This window comes from Labrus bergylta, chromosome 10, assembly GCF_963930695.1.
Source record: "Labrus bergylta chromosome 10, fLabBer1.1, whole genome shotgun sequence".
Classification (NCBI taxonomy): Eukaryota; Metazoa; Chordata; class Actinopteri; order Labriformes; family Labridae; genus Labrus; species Labrus bergylta.
Genome location: NC_089204.1, coordinates 23,150,245 through 23,167,730, shown reverse-complemented (window position 1 = coordinate 23,167,730; position 17,486 = coordinate 23,150,245). Strand labels below are relative to the sequence as shown.

The window sequence follows — 17,486 nt, the reverse complement described above, 5'->3', positions numbered from 1 at the left end:
TAAAGTGTTAAGAGTTTTTAAGTTCGATGAATGCTTGTGATGCAGATGTTCTAAAATGAATGAGTAGTTGTGTTTAATAATTGTGATCTCAATATCAACCAAAAAGAATGTTGATTGTGATTTTTGCAATAATGAAGTAGCCCTACGCTCTGGTTGTCTTTTTTTATTTTTAAAAGAAAGAAAGATTTGGACAATCAAACAAGGCAAACACACGGTTAGCCACTAAGTTAGCCACTTAAATCAAACTGGGAAATTTCAAATAGATTTTTAAATTGTTTGGCAGTTCATGAAATCTTGTGCAGTGCTGAATAAGAGACATGTCAAACTCCCAGACAGCTACACAGGTAAAGATAGATTTGAACAAAGTGGTCCTGAGTAGAGTGCAATAACTTAAGCTTTAAAATACCAAAGTCAAGCTTCACTTCCAATTTCTTTTAAACGGTTCAAAGAAATTACCCTCCCAGTCTGGAGCTTTGTTGACGTAGACGGGTTAAATCCGGCCTATAAATGTTAGGAATCTAACCAAAAAAGGAGCTCAAAAATTTTCAGTTTTATTTTTAGATGAAGTTACGTCACATTAGTGCGATAACAGCTTTGATAATCACATTTATTTCCCTCAGTGAACATACTGTGACTGGAAAGCTTAAGCGGAGTCATGAAGGCCGGAACTCTGAATTGTTGGCCTCTGGTTTACTCAAGAGACTTCTGTGCTTGCTCGCTCTCTCTCTCTCGCTCGCTCTCTCTCTCGCTCTCTCTCTCTCTCTTATCTCATTTCATTTCAATTCAATTCAAATCAGCTTCATTGGCATTACAGATCAGCAATCTATCTCGCCAAAGCAGTACAGAAAAGAATGAACATAAACAAATGATTAGTCTAATATTTGCTAGATCCTAATATCAACAATACTAAGAAATCAAATTAAAGATATTAACAATAACTATGAGTTGTTTAACAGGTATAATTATGGAGAAAAATTGAGTGCAGCTAGTCTTAATATGTGACAATGTAATGTGCGACTTGTACTGCACACTGACTTTTCTCCCTACTGATTGAGGAAGCTTCTGAGGAGCTGCTCTCGCTCTCTCGCTCTCTCTCTCTCTCTCTCACACACGCATACAAACACACGCATGCAAACCAAGACACATGAATAGTCAAAGATAAACAAAAACAGGCAGTGGATACACATTTTGCTGTTTTTAGTATCGTCTTGATTTGAGTCAGCACTGTCCTCAGACTGACTGTGTGAGAACATAAAAATATGTTCTTTCCTTATGATTCTGATCTGATTTGTGAGAAGCCCAGAAGCGAGATCACTGTGTACTCTTGTGCAGTAGCCAAAGTATTTATTTCTATCAGTCCAGGGAATACCAGGACACAGCAGAAAAAACAGGTGGGAATGAAAGATAACACCACTGAGTTGTTTTGAAATGTTCTTTTCAACACCTTAAACTCTGTGTGGTTGAAGATCCGGGTTGGAAATCCCACTGAGTTAATTTCTGGAGTGACAGCAGGTAAGTAGGTTGAGCGGGTTTGTGCATGATTCCCAATAGCCGTGAGACAGAAGAGTCAGGGAGAAATTGCCATGCCAAAACTACAATGAAACAGACAAGAAGTGGAAACAGAAAGACACCGCCGTGCAATATGTGGTGCAGATTTTAAAGTTGCACTCGTCAAAAATTGTCAGAACATTTCTCCACATGTAGTTATAAAAGGTTTGCTAAAGTTGGTGTGCATTTTTTTAAGGTCACTTTTTAATCACATTTAAGCTTATTTGTTATCTTTGTCATCTCCCTATACCATTTTTCATCCTGGTGCAGTTTCAGTAGATGGCTGTTCATTATGAGCCTTGTTTTGCCCAAGATTTCTATAAATGTCACAATTCTAAATATTTAGAATCAAAGTTTAATATTTAGATATGTATACTTACTACATAAACATGTATACTTGCTAATGATATTATCTATTATCTTTACCTTCTTTGTAAAACTGCACTAAAACTAGTAAACGTTTTACTTATTGGGATTAAAAAGTGACTTTTATGGACTGTTAGTTTTAGTGTGCACAACTTTACAATTGGTGCCCTAATAAGATTTACTTTTATTGATCCCCGCAAGGGGAAAGTTCTGTTTTTACACTCTGTAAATCATGCAACACACACAGGCTGAAATATATACACGTGTACAAACAGGATCCTATGGACATGCACTAATGGAGAGATGTCAGGGCGACGGGGCTGCTCACAGCAGGCGCTCCTGCACACCTGGTCCACACCGGCAACCCTCCCAAGTCCCTACAGACTGAGCTACTGCCGCCCCATATATAGTGCAAAGCCTTAGCAATGAGACCAAAGCATTTAGCGTATGTTAGACTGACGTCTGTAAATGGATGCAGATGTCTAATGGCAGCCCAGAAGAAGCAGATGCCCTCAGGCAGGGCGAGACCAGGAGTCCTCAGGGGAATGGCCAAAGGGCAGAGCAGAGCTGGATCACCACCAGAAGGTCACAAGACCACCACCCCCACCCGGAGAAAGAAAATGTAAGAACTGTCTAACTGTCCCCATTGGCTGGGACACTGAGAGTCAAGCGTATGCAGCCAGGGACAAATTTATGAAGCATTACCCTCGGTGACTGCTTCACCTCACACTCAGCGGGAAGAGGGAGGTTTTTTTTGCTGCAAACCAGTAGGAATGGGTGACTTCTACGTGCAAACACAGATTTTTGCTGCTGCAGTAACAAAATACTTTTGTTGCAGCAAAGCAGGAACATTAGACTTGTTGCAAACCAGCAGAAATGAAGGACTTTAACAGCAGCTTAGCACAAACATGGGGACTTCAGCTGCAGCTGAGCAGGAACAGGAGATTGTTAGAACCCAGCAGGGACTGGGAACTACTGCAGCGAAGTAACAGTCTGCAATATGTGAATCAGGCTTCGTGTTTGCAGAGACAAGGAGCAGGGTTTTAGGCCGGACCAGAGTGGGGGCATCTACTGGGGTTAAGAAAGCTCTGGATGTTTAATTAGAGAATTTAGTCTGCGTTTTGGCAGGGTAAAATGACAGCGCATCAGGTAAGTTGTTTTTAGGGACAATTGAGGGGGAACCAAGAGCCGGTGTCAGCAAGGCTATTATTTGGGAGGCAGGTAAAATGGTGGCAGTTGAAGCTTCTTTAACTAGGCAGCAAGGGAGTCTTCATCCATTTCTGGAACCGCATCTCCTTCTGTGGTGTCTATGACCCAAAGAAAATGGCTAAGTGGGTACCTTACAAAAGAGATTGTTTGATGTTACAATTGCTCAAAGGATTAAGGGTACAAATGGATAGAAGCTGGCAGCTGAGGAGCTAGCAAACTGGGAGGCTGTAAGGAAACTATCTAACTTGGAGGGGTTGAACTGAAGGCTGAACACTGGGATGCTGGAAACTAGCTGGCTGGATGCTATCAGGACGAGATGCAGACAAGGAGGCCTGAGTTGTGGTTAGCTAATCCTGTGATCTAGCTAGGCTTCCAGACATGAAGTAGTGGAGTTTTTTTCAAAGTGAAAGTGGGCTGGGAGCTGAAGGATATGATTCGTTTCTCTCGTGTTATTTCAGACTGACATCTGAAATGGATCCTAAGTGTAGATTGTGCTGAAATAGCACAAGGCTGCTTGTTGCTGTAGAAAGACAGAAAGCAGGACGGAGATGTGTTTACACTCCTCGTAAATTCCTTGTTTATCTGATTGTTTAATCCCATTGTTTGCATTCCAGCTTTTGTCTACAGTGCTGGGAGACCTGTTGAAATCCTTTCATAAACAGCATGCAGCAATAACTCAGTTAGCCTGACACCTACGTAGAGATAAGAGTGATCTATAAAAATAAACAAAGAGTCAAGTTAAGGCAAGCAATGTCAGTTTCAAAGTCTGTTTGCTAGATTTAGATTGAAAGATTGAAAAGAAAGAAGGATACAAGTGAGGAAGGAAGGAGAGGGAAAATGAATGTAAACAGGGAAAATAGAAAGGAAACAAGAGTTTGTAGTCGTGAAAACCTGCTGATTCAGGAGTATCTCAGGCTTTTAAATCAGCTGATGCCAGGCAGGAAGGAGAGAAGGAAGGACGAACACAACAGGAAAAGGAAAGAGGATAAAGAGGACAATGTATAGGCCTATGTATAGGCAAAGTATCCTCTTTGCAAACTCAACAATTAGATGGAAATTGGAAATAATTTAGAACAACATACAGTATATCTCTTTGGTTGGACTGCATGCATTTAAAGAGTGGAGAAGTTGATTGATTGTATAATCCGTGTAGCTGAATGGATTAAAAGCATCATCCCCATGTGTGAAATCCATTCATTTAATCAAAGCAGAGTGCAGCTACAACCAATGCTGACTGGAGAGGTTCATAATTGAAAAAAAGTGTTACATTGCTTACCATTCCTATGTGAACACAGAAATGGCAACTTTTAAGAAAACCAAGAAAACTGCAGTTCCAATCAAAGTAGTAGTAGTAGTGTGTGTGCGTGTGTGTGTGTTTGTGCGCGTGCATGTGTGAGTGTAAATTAGAGTGAATGAAGTGTCAAGTTTTGACTATCATCCTGCGTATACTGGCCAAAGTGAATGGTTTAATGAATTAAAACAGCGATTTCTAAAGAGCAGTGAAGCGCAGCTCCGCTTTAAGCAAATATGTTTTTTTTTAAATATGAAATGTATTCAGGGTGTAGTCCATTGTTGTTCTAAGACTGTATGTATACGTACAATATTGTGAAATGTCCATTTGTTTCATCACATTCATTAAATGCAATGAATTGAGTGGACAAGCATCTGTGTTCAGCAATACCATTGATTTTCCTTAGGCTGCTGAACAAGAGCTTGCATGTGCATGTGTTTTTGTGTGTTTTTGTGCGTGTAGTCTTATAGGGTCATTGTTACGTAACCAGCTTCAGATCTAACATTCACAGATCACTGATGGAGGAAATTGTGGTCAGTCAGAAGCAGCAGAGTAACATATTACTTTGTGTTCGAGCTCGGCTGGGCATTAGGTCAAACTCAAATTTGTGGAATCCAAGTCTGATTCTGCTGAAGGTTCAGAGGGGCTGGTGTTGTTTGGATAGAATTATGTGCTTCAGGTTTACAACAGACCTCTCACTGAATAACATCAAGAGGGATTTAGAAAAAGGCTGGTTGGTGAACCGGGATAGACTGCTTCATTTTTCCTATTTGATTCTCTGAGGCTTTAGTAAAGCAGCATAATAATATAACGTCTTCTGCCGACGTTGTTTCGATATCTAAACGAAAGAGAGAAAAAAAGTGATTTCAAAGTTAAAGTCATCTTGCATACCAGAGAGAAAGAGCAACTTGTTAATGGCCCAACAACTGCCTGTTCATTCGTTCCTATCAGCCTCATCTGATGTTTGTAATTAGTGGTACTTTGTACATGTTAGCAGGTAGCATGCTAAATGTGGATGGTAACCTTTGCACCTGCTAAACATTACCATGCTCTTATATGATTGATTAATTGATTTATTTTTGATGATTGATTGTATTTATTTACATGTCATGCTTGAATAACTTTTTTGAAAATTACACCAAAGTTTTTCGGTGTTAGTCCTCCCAAGGATTTAACGCCTATGCTGGGACATAGCCCTAATATGCTTAATTAAGATTCACACCTTCTTAACATCATCATGCTATTATTACGGTTAGCTTGTCAGCATGCTTAAGATTAGCACAACATTGCAAGACATATTATTTTGTATTTCGAGAGCACCGTATAAACAGGAACAGTCCAGAGTGCTTCTGGATGCTGCAATCAATCATAGCCTCAAAACATATAACATAGCAGTAGGCTACTTATTGAAGTATCTAATTCCAACGTCCAAATCAAGAACTCTAGTTCAGCATAAAACACAGATGTCTTAAGTGACTTTATATACTAGCCAAGTCTTAGTTGTTTTGATTTAAACTCTCATCCTATTGGTTTCATATTGAATAATAGCTGATTCAAACCTTCCACATGAGTAGCACCAGATTTGTGATTTTATAAAACGTTTCCAAAGCTTTTCACAGTCATGATACACCCTGTATTAAATGAACTGTTATGATGGACAGACAAAGGCCCGGTCAGCTGGAAATCTGTGTGAACTGGAGAGGAAGCAGATATATACCAGTTTTGCCAGAGCAAATATAACAATATTTTTGTTACAAGTATCCTCATCAATCCTTGTAATATTCTTTATTTTCTCTCCCACATTGCTCAGTGGAATGCAGATTCATATCATAACTTCGCCTCTCCTTCTGGAACAGTCCTGACTCTGTTCGCCTCCCTCTCTTTCTCCTGCACTCGTGGTCATGTTGCTGAGTAATCCGCTCAAAAAGCCCATATGAAACTTCACTGGTTGACCAGACATAATCCTCAGTGAACTCTAAGTACCTGAATATGTTTGATTGTAAGAGAGGGCAAAAAAAAAAAGAAAAAAAGAGCACACTGTGGTCTCCTGCCAGATATTTGGATTCAAACTATAATATAATCCAGTAGTTATGTGACGTCAAATCTCTGGTCTGTGTGGTTTTAATGATTAATCTGATGACATCATCTGTGACGACAAATCCTTTTGGGTACTAATAATCTATGAAGAGAGAAAAGTCTCTTTTTTTTTTAACACAACAAGGTAATACCCCTGGAAAATGCACTAGCTATTCAAAGTGCTTTTCTCAAACATTACCACTGTTAAACTCATTCTACAGTTTGGTCAGAGTTTGTTTTATTTGCTGATTATATAGTTTAATCAAATAGATGAGCAATGGCCACCAAGATGTACAACCACTTTCCATAATCCTTCTTTTATAAACAGTACAGAAACGTACTGTATTGTGTAACTAATAGTGGTTGTCAGAATAGTGAATATTTTATCTGTGTATTTACAGTGTCACTGCAATGATTCCAGTCTGACTGGTTTACTGCTGCTTCTCAGGAGCCGGATGCAAATGAACAGTCTCAAAACAGTGCATGAAACTTAGGTGCTGCACAGAGAGATTATAGCTATTGCTAATTTCCAATGTTTGTCGCTAGTTTGGCCTTTGGGTAAACAAACAAAGTGAAAATATAGACATTTGATCACATAAAACCACATAACACTATATAAGGAGTCATTCAAATACATAAAAAAATATGACAATACAAATGCTGTAAACCAAATGACATTACAGATTTCAGATTATACGATTTAAAATTGGTACAGGTCTGGTTTGCTTGCAGCCAGCATTTCACCTTTTTGTAAAAGTTATTTTGAGTTCAGGTGGTAATGTGCTCCAGAGTTTACAGCCTTTGATGGAGAAAGCTGATTGTCCAAATGTAGATCTGCGTTGTGTATGTTACAGTTTCCATTCACAATGCTTCTTGTTACCCTTTCTGTCCTGTCTATGAACGTATCTGGAAAGAGGTGCAGGAGTGAGATCGTTGATACATTTAAAAACTAGTTTGAGAAAACATAAATACAAAACGCTCTCAAAACTAAGCAGGTTGTGTCTTTTCAGTATGTGACAGTGATGCCACTGTCAGGTTTTTAGTCCATTTTTATCCTGGCCTGGTTGTATAAGGATGGAAAGTTTCTGATTGTGTCATGTCTATCATAACTATTATACAGAGTCTAACATAGATGCATTTTCTGTCAAATAAAGCATTAAATAACTATTCTTTTAGTTTGATTTGACATTTCTTTTCCTAATGAATTATTGCATAACGTGCTCTCAAACTGCAAACATCCGTTTGTGTCGGCTTAGGAAGTGACTCTTCAGACCAGCTGACAGCTCCATATGTCCTTCAGTGTCTGGGGACTCTGATGTACACGTCATGCAGCATTTTATTTATTCTAAAAAAGATAATCTGCTCAGGACTGGTGTATAAAGCAAATCTTCATCCTTATATCTCATGAACATCATAGCATTTAAAAGTGTAATCTATTGTGTTTTCCTGCAGATGACTGAATTAGCTGACAGATGAGAACAAGTGCTGCGTTTACCCACTACAGTACATATGTGTCATTAACACATGCAATTATGCAACAACCGGCTCTGCTGACAGGCGGCCGTCAATTAATCTGCTTAGAAACACCAACTGGGGGCATCTACTGTATGTTAACCTCTGGGCATGATCATCCTCGTGCTGGTGTCGGAGAATGTCTAGTTCACTTTAATTGTAACGACTCACATCAAGAGCTGGAAAGACTCAGAGCTGCAGAAAAAAACAAAAACAAGTACCACAAATACACAAGTGAAAGTTATGCACACAACATTTTTACTTGTATAAAATTAAGTGTAATACATGTTACATATGTAATTAATCCCAGGTGAGAAATTCTTGTTTCACACTCTGTTATTGAGAAACATGCTTCTCACACACTTGCACAAACATGACCCGTGGACATACATTAATGGAGAGATGTCAGAGTGGGGCTGCTACACACTGCTACACTTCCGAGTGGGGCCCCAGATCCCAGGGTGGAAACCAATGATTTATGAGCATCTGGTGTGTGGACCGCAGGAGTATCATCTGTCATAATACATCACAATGAGAATGATCTGAATCTGCAAAGTAACTAGATTAAGCTCACAGATGTATCTTTAAGATTTGTGGGGAAAAAAGTAACATAAAAGAGGTTTTTACTCAGTAAAGCATGGAACAGTTTTAAGTATTGAATGTATAATAATAATGGTAGTTAACATGCACATGGAGCTTACTGCTTCTTTTTTTTTACACAATGAGTCGGTTAAAATGAAGACAGAGAGACAAAACAGTTTGAATTCTTTATTAATTATCTAAGATTGCATTGATAAATGGACGATTCACTCCGCGTGGAAGATCATTTTCTGTCAGTTATGAACAGAAAAAGAATAACATTTAAAAGACAAAAAACAACATTATAATCAAGATTTCAGGGATTTTGAGAGGTGAATAAGTATACAAATGTATATATTACTATACAATAGATTTTGTGGGATCATTGTCATCCTGCCTGCTAACATCTGGAGTCAAGATGCTCACCTCTAAATGACCTCTAAGGATTCTAAGAACTTCACACTTCAGTTATTTAAACATTTAAGTGTAAGAGTAAAGATGTGAATAGACTTGATCATGTTGTTCAGAATTAACATTTAAATATGTGTGAATGATATGCAACAGAGCATTGAAACCTCATTTGCCTTTGAACCTTTATGCATATTATAAAGGAATCCTTTGTCTTTGAGTGTCCCGCCTCTTTTATCGACCAACACTCTGACTCTAGCTCTGATTAGATGGATTGTCTATATCTTTATAAAAATCCTTATAAACCTGATCTAAACGTAATGATCTACTACATTAAAGCACTTCTTAGGTGGACTATTGGTTTTTGAAACCTACTGTCAGAAAATATTGATTATATGATAACCACTATGTTATTGTGTATTGTCTATAGTTGTGGTTAGACAACAGAAATGTCAAACAAGGCCTGTTGACAGTAAAGTTAGTATGGAAACTAAATTACATGTATGAAAAATAGTATTATATAAAGATATGATAAAGTTGTTTTTTTAACTGTAAAGTATTAAATCCACACCAGGACTATATATTTTAAATGATGTTAAGTAGATATCAATAATCATTCGAATGTAGTATAAATGTTAACAGACCTTTGTCTTTGTTTATCTGCAAATAAGAAAGCAAGAAGCATGTTCAGTTAATCTACAACCAGCGACTAATCTCTTACTTGTCGTGGGGGCTGTGTATCGATGAATGCTGCTCTTGTTTGAGGATTAGTGCAGTTCTAACTCTGGACACAGAGTTCACAATCGAGCTTAGGGAGCACGACGAGACATCAGTGCATGCAAACACTTTAACATGTAATTGACAGGCACTTGACAAGGAGGGAAGACTCTCCGTCTGTCAGACCCAGAGAGAAATTGGTGACCTGAATCCTTTGTTAAAAACGTTTTAGCTGTTACACTAAAACACAAAAGCATTTTTTTTTTACGTTTCGATTTGTTCCCCTTGACAAAGCTAAGATTGCTGCCTTTTGTTGACGAGTTACAATGATGTTTTGACTGTAAGAAAAGCAATGCTGCATCGCTGTTTAAGGTTAAACAGCCAAAACATTAAATGCTAATATTTGCTTTGGTTTGAAGTTCCGAACAATACTTTCTGTACAGAGATGTTTGTATTCTAAGATAACCTTGAATATAAAGACCAAACTTGTGTTATTGAAGTCTGTATGCAGTAAACATTTCTTATGAAATGCAAAATGAAAGTCACCCCCTGCTTAATGCAATTACTTCTATCTGTTTCAACATTGTCCCAAGAATACAAAACAAATCATGTGTTTGTTACAGAAATAGCCGAGTCCAATGAAATTACTAAAATTAAGTTTGAGCTCCAGTTGCTTCTAGATTCTTCCAAAAGGAAATGTTTATATCGTTTGGTCCTTTTACTAAATACAATTTCAGGAACAAAGGCCTACAAATATAGGACAGATGTTTACAAGGGGAAATGGCAACCATCGTTCAAAACACACCACATGCACGTACACTCACAGACAGCAAACATCTAAGTACCTGTGAGAAACCACCAGGACAGAATGTGTGTGTAATTATTACATGCTTAGTTTATTTGGACTTGTTCTCAATTTGAGGCACATCAATCTTTTCCCCGGTGAGGAGCTGCCAGATGCCTCCTCTGTAGTTCTCATTTCCCAAAGCGTACAGGAAGACGTTGAAGGTGGGAGAGGTCTTAGCAAGGATGGGAGCCATCTGCAGAGACAGGTGCAACGAGGTAGTCAGTGCAGGGTTACAGATTCTCATCAAGATGTACTGAGGTACCGTTATCATGCTGATTAATTAAAGCCACAATATGTTGAATTTCACTCTTTTTTTTTTTTTTGGGTGGGGAGAAACAGCATTGAGAAGTTTATCGTTATTTAGCAGCTCTTTTACTTTTCTCCACTCTTCTTTTAACTCTACAACAACATCACTTCCTCGTCTCTAATCACTGAACTAACCAATCACAGGCTTATGTGGCCAACTGTTAACTTAAGGAAAATCACATAGAGTTAGTAGAGTTATCAAACTATTGTCACAGTTTGAAAGATGTTGCAAATACATATACAATCCTGTAAACACTACCTTTTTATGACCACTAAAACATGTTGAAAGCTCAATACACAGACTCTGCAAACATGCTTTGAGTTTTATTCAACATTAACTTTATCGCTAAGGTTTAAGGTTACATCCAATTTAAGATAGGATGATGATTGTTTTGTGAGAAAATACAAAATCTCTATTGAAACAGGAGCTTCATGGTGTTTCTAAAGAAATAGCAGCATGCATAGCTTTAAGCTTTTCAATCTTAATATTCCAGAGAAATGGACTTTAACATTTGCAATATTCTATTGCACAAGTTTACATTTCCAAGACAAGTTTATACGACTGTGGCTCAGGGGTGGAGTGGGTCGTCTCTCATTTCAAAGGTCAGGGGTTAGATCGCCAGCTCCTGCAGTTTGATGTCATGTGTGTCATTGGGCAAGATACTTAACCCCGAGTTGCTCCCACTGCTTCGTCAGCGGCTTTTGTGAAAGTGCTTTGAATAGTCAGAGGACTAGAATACACAGACGATGCTTACCATCCTGAGCTTAGGGGAAACCAAGGTGGCGTTCTCTATGGCGGCGTAGAAAGCCAGGACACCATAGGGGCCCCAGCAGAGCAGCATGGTCTTCAGAGGGGCGTTGGCGTTAAACTACAGACGGTTGGGAAGGAAAGAGAGAAAGAGCGAGCAGGACAGGAGGGTGAAATAAAAACAGAAAGGAATGAAAAGTGGAGCAAACAGAGAGAGAGAGAGAGAGAAGATCAGAACAAGAACGATTAGTTAAGTTCAACCATGAAGAGTAAAGAACAAAATGCCTTGTGTCATGAGGTTTTTGACTCCAGGGTCACAAGAATGGGATAATGACAGGGAGAAAAACAGCATCTGTGTTAAGATCATTCAAGCTAACTATCAGAAAGAGCTTAAAATAAAGGAGCAGGTTGTTCTAAGCCGGGGGTCAAAAAAAGCTTCTTATTAGTTAGAGTTAAAACACAAAGAGAGAAAGTTAACCCATAGCTTTAAGATTAGCTTCTTTTTTTACATCTGAGGTATTTTTAAGGGTTGGTAATCCACACATTTAATGGCTGCACTTTCACATGACATTTCCCAGAGTTAAGATGCACAGAGTAAAATTAAAAAAACAACTTCAAGTTATCCTCATGCATGCACATCTAAAGTAGCTTTACTTGTATTACACAATGTCTAAAAGAATCATATTCATTCACTCAGCTTCTGCTCTGTATTGTAAGCTAGTTGATACTTTGCAATTCCCATCAAATTGGATCATTCTTTGCACATTTCCCACAAAATCTGCCTGACATATTTGGCATGTTTTGAATCCTTGGGAACTTCAACGGAACTAACGTTTTAAATAAGGTTTAAATGGGTTTGAACAAAGTTTGGCTCCACATCATGAGTTTGAACAAGAGAGAGAGAATCCTGCCCTGACATGCAAGTTTCAGGGGCATTTGAAGATTTTCATGCAGCAACTTCTGACACAACTTCACACCCTTTGCTGACTGCAGGACGTGTCTGGACAATTAAATACCTGCAGGTGTCAGCCATGTTGGGCAGACATTACATAATTGCATAATTTTCCCCCGGTGGAGACTCTATTGCTTTCCTCTGCAGCCTTTGTGCTTGTAATAAAAGTGTCTCAGGCCAACTCGGATGACTGTGAGTAATGGGCTTATGCAACGTAGAGTGAGCCAACCTGATTTGCCCCCTGAGGAACGCAACTACTGAACTCCATTCACTGATACAGTTTGTTTTCAAAGAGCAGCTACTGTCAGAAACCCAAAGTAAATAGCCCGGCCTTCCTCCCGTGGCAATGGCCTATATATGTCACAAGCTGCAGGCTGCACATTCAGAGTCTGTTTTGTTTCCCTGAAAAGGGACCACGTGGAGGAGTTACTCGAGGAAGAGATGAAATAGACGACAGTAGAGGGGGATCTGTGATTCATTGTAATGGATGACTTCAAAGAATGGAGACTTTTATCTGCTGTTCATAATTTGAGAGATTTCGCACTTGGTACAAAGATTCAGTTATTTCCAGCTGACAGTTTCTTGGATTTTAGAGGAATTTCTAAATTCCTCTGAATCATGCATGTGGTTAAATGGTAGATTAGAGCACTGAAGCAAAATGAAGCCTGTCCTCCAACTTAAGTTTGAAATCTCAGTGTGAATATCCAAATCGCTTAAAACTTCTGATCCTGTTTATTTAGAATAAAGAACGATTATTTGTGTGTTTTAGTGTAAAACAACAGAGAAAGAATACAACTTCTACTAAAATATAAAGAATTAGATCATAACATATGTACAATAAGTGAAGTTCAGAGTCATTTTTTCTTACCCTGGGGTTTCCGGTCTTCTTGAATTTCTGTGCGATGGACTGGTAGGAGGACATGACAACAAACACCTGGATGGCCATGTTGAAGATCGCCATGGGGATCAGGTAGGACACGTAGTTTCTGTGAACGCACAGGAGGGTCTTAGTATAGACCAGGTATAGAGAATGCAAAGACATCGACATTTATCTCCATTGCAGAGTGAAGCATGTAGGTGTAATCACATGTACCTGTCTCCCTTGGTGTAGTCCAGGGTGCAGCAGGTCCTGAGGGGCTCGTAGTCGTACTCCCCCCAGCCGATGAGGGGCATGGCGGACCAGAAGGCGGTGAAGAGCCAGATAAAGATGGACAGAGTGATGGCGCTGCTCCACTGCAGCTTTGTCCCTGAAGAGAGCGAGAGAGTAAAAACATTCCTCATTACTATTTCTAACACCTCTGACAGTGTGAGTGAGTGCTCGTGTTTTTAATCAGTCTGGTAATGGTCACACTACTGATGCTGTAGCAACGTGTTTTCACCTGCTCACATCAGAATAGCTAACTGTAAAAATTATGGAGAGGTGTCGAGACAGTTCCTCTTACATGGATCCTGCTAACAATGGCTACAAGTCGCAGTAAGGCTGATTTTTATAGCTTAATAAGAAAAGTGTGTCTTCTTATTCATAAACCTCTCAGGTTGCAGTTTTAACACCATTTGCTTATCTTACAGCAACAGCTGTGTTATTCTGTGGTGAACAGTATGTAGCCTAATAAGACAACAGGCCACTTGTTGATCAGCTGTCTGCCTCAGAATAGCAGGACGTCTTAAGACCAGCTTGAGATCCGGGACAAACACCCACTCAGTGTTTTGTGTGCCAAAGAAACTGTGCTCCGCGGTGGAGGAAAAAGAAGAACGTGTTTGGTTGTGGCTACCTACTGAACCATGCAGGTGCCGGTGCAGAGGGAGGTGTTAACTTACTGGTGCAGTACTGGTGGTATCTGTCCCAGGCGATGGCGGCTATGAAGTGGATGCTGGCGAGAGCTGTGACGAAGCCCTGGAAACCGTGAGTCTGGCAACCATCAGAGCCGTAAGGCCAGTATCTGGAGACACATACATACCACATAAACATACATTAATACACTCATAAACAGAAAAATGACAAAGAAATGTTCTCTACAGCATGTGCTAAAAATGATCCTCTCAAACATGGTGAAACTAAAGGAAAAAGCAATCAAGCAATATACTTATTTCCGCCAATGGATCTTTATTTAAAGCATGCATAAAATTAATAGAATATATAATCACTCATGGGTGTATATTTAAAGAATAAATAATAAAAATAAGAGTATAATCCCTGGAGCAGCATCTCTCATCTCCTGATTACAGGCTGAAAATCCTCTGCACTTTATGACAAAGGCTGGTTCCATGTATTGAGCGCCCCCCCCCCCCCTCTCTGAAGCCCTGACTGCTCCTCGATTACTTTTATGCTCCGGCTCTAGGTCGATTATTCCCCTCGAGGGCAAATAGAAGTTGTTATACCAACAATATCATTTACTCATTGCATATCATTTATGGCCACTGTACACTCCGACCCTTATGAAAGGAGGTGGCTGTTACATCACTCACCTCAGGAAGCTGGAGAAAGCGGCGATGGTGGCGTTCATGGAGATGCCACAGTCAGCTAACGCTAAACTGAAGACGAGGTAGTTGCTCGGGGTCCTCAGCTCTCTCACTTTGAGGAAGGCGACGATTGTCACCATATTAAGAAAGAAGCCCAGCAGACCTTCAATAGAGGAGGAATGAGCAGTTTATATTGTGCAAGAAGGCAGTGTTTACGCGGGGAGAAACAGTGAGCAGAACGAGATGCACTGTATCGCGCCGCATGCAGCACCGTAACATTTCATAATTGAAGATATTAGTGTACAGTGTATAAGTGGAGGTTATTCTGGTATTTTACAGTGAAAAATACAGATCCTTCCTCTCGTAACATTAAAGCCTGGTGTCAGTGACCGAGCGGCTTAAGGTCCTGTCAGAGGTGGATGTTACAGCTGGCGCAGCCCTCGCAGGATTTGGTTGAATTCCAACACAAAACAAAACCACTCACCCTCCACCAGCAGACATGATCCCAGGGAGAACACATCAAAGTCGGAGAAGCCCTCCGGTAACGGGTACGTTGCAACCATCCTGAAGCCGAACTGACAAAAACCCTCAAAGTGCAGCTGTCACAGACTTTTCACTTCTCGCCTCTGCTCGTTTACGATGTGCCTGGATGAAAGCGAAGCGAGTCCGCTTTTAAAGGGGCATTTCACGTGAAAAGCATGCACTTCATTATGTAAAGCCCCCCTCTCTCTGTCGCCCCAATCCGTGCAGGAATGCCTTAATGAACAGAACCACACAAACCGCAGCTCTTAATGCGTATTTGCCCACCGCAACAGCAAAGCCCTCAATTAGTTACACAACAAGCCTTTGTGCGTCCGCGCCCCGGTGAGGATGCAGCCGCTGCTGATGTCAAACGACGAGGCGACACGTTTGATGCAGCCGAGCAGCTCCGCGTAGCTTTCACTGCACACAACAGGTGTCTGCAGAGCTGCAGCCTCAAAACACTCAAATCTATCCTACTCCCCAAATATGATATATGTACATTTTCAAATAATAATTTTAATATGTTTAGACTCATTGTTGTTGTTTTTTTTGCTATAGGTGCTGCATTACAGTTTGACTGATGTCACATCCAGAGGCTACAGATACAAATATGCTCATGTCAGTATGTCTACAGACACGGGGTTTGTGCTTCTATCTGCACGCAATCATACGAGCAAACCATTCAGTATTCCCAGATAATCTGTCTTTGATCATGTAGTCATTTATTTCAGTTTAAAATCAAATGCATCATTCTAATCACTCTGCTCATTCACTGATTGATCAACAAGGCTTTTATCACACTACAGAGGATCTATGTTATTTCCACTCAGTTTGTCATGTGACAGGACAATTGTTTCTGAACTTGAACACATCAGCATTTGCTTTGTTGCAATTTTCCAGGGAATCAATCTCTGGACAGACACACTGACCTCTAGAGATTAAACCAACTGGTCATCTGTCTAAATTGAAAAACCAATAAATCCATTTTAAGGGAGGCAGACATATCGAAAGTAAATGACGGCTCAGTTCAGCCTGGAGTTTCATGTGTGTTAAGGGCACACATGTTGCGTACAATAAAAGCCTGTGTTGCAGTTCCGCTTTAGCCGACCTCCATGTGTGTTAATGACATAAAATCCAGCCATCATACTAAGCATCCAATGGATTTGTCATGTTTCATGCAGTTGCAACATCAATTGCAGCTTTTCATGCCAAGGGGTTAGAGGGGACACAGGCCTGACATTGTGTGGCTGTAGTCGGTCTCAATCACAAGATTATAAGATCAGAAAACTTGAGAAACATAGGTAAAACTATGTAAAGTCTGTTAATCATATGGAGGACAAGATTGAACATTTCAAATTCCTAATTGTAGAACTCTTTATATCCTCGCAAAAAATGGCTAATTCTGAATTTACATTTAAGAATTTGTGTATCAGACTGAGAAGGAAACCAACCAAATTTAAGAACATTTGTGAGAATGTATAGAGATGAATTTCATGTGTTGTGTGATGATCATGGACAAAGATCTGAGTCTCAATTGAATCCAACATGACTTTAAAAATGAATCTGTCACAGTTTTGCCTTAGCTTGCTTTTCAAAAAGTGTTATTTTTAAAATGCTGGTCCCAATACAAAACTATAAAACCCCAAATCCAAAATCATTTGCTTTCCAGATTTACTGAAGAATATACTCAAAGGTGTAAAGAAATGTTCACACAAGTACTGTAAGTCATATCTGTATGCTTTTTAATTGAATTAATTTTTTCGTTAGAAGTAATTGGCCACTCCAAATCCTATGAAATGCTACTTTAGTACATATCAGTTCTCATGATGCTGTGCACATTAAGAATGACGTTGCACCTTAAATAATGTCCAGCCTTCATACAACGTGAAAAGAAACCTTTATTACCCTCAGTACATGAGATTAACTGCTTGAGTGTAATATGGAA

At 39.6% G+C, this 17,486-nt stretch overlaps 1 protein-coding gene across 1 annotated transcript; it reads right to left on the bottom strand.

Moving 5' to 3' along the window:
* Nucleotides 1-8,757: 8,757 nt before the first annotated feature.
* rgra (retinal G protein coupled receptor a) lies at nt 8,758-15,839 on the bottom strand. The gene is made up of 7 exons (XM_020630921.3): nt 15,504-15,839; nt 15,026-15,182; nt 14,378-14,499; nt 13,653-13,806; nt 13,428-13,545; nt 11,615-11,728; nt 8,758-10,746 (listed from the first exon to the last, which is right to left on the bottom strand). The coding sequence occupies exons 1-7, from the start codon at nt 15,580-15,582 to the stop codon at nt 10,603-10,605; spliced, it is 888 nt and encodes a 295-aa protein (XP_020486577.1). The 5' UTR covers nt 15,583-15,839; the 3' UTR covers nt 8,758-10,602.
* Between the last annotated feature and the right edge of the window lie 1,647 nt (nt 15,840-17,486).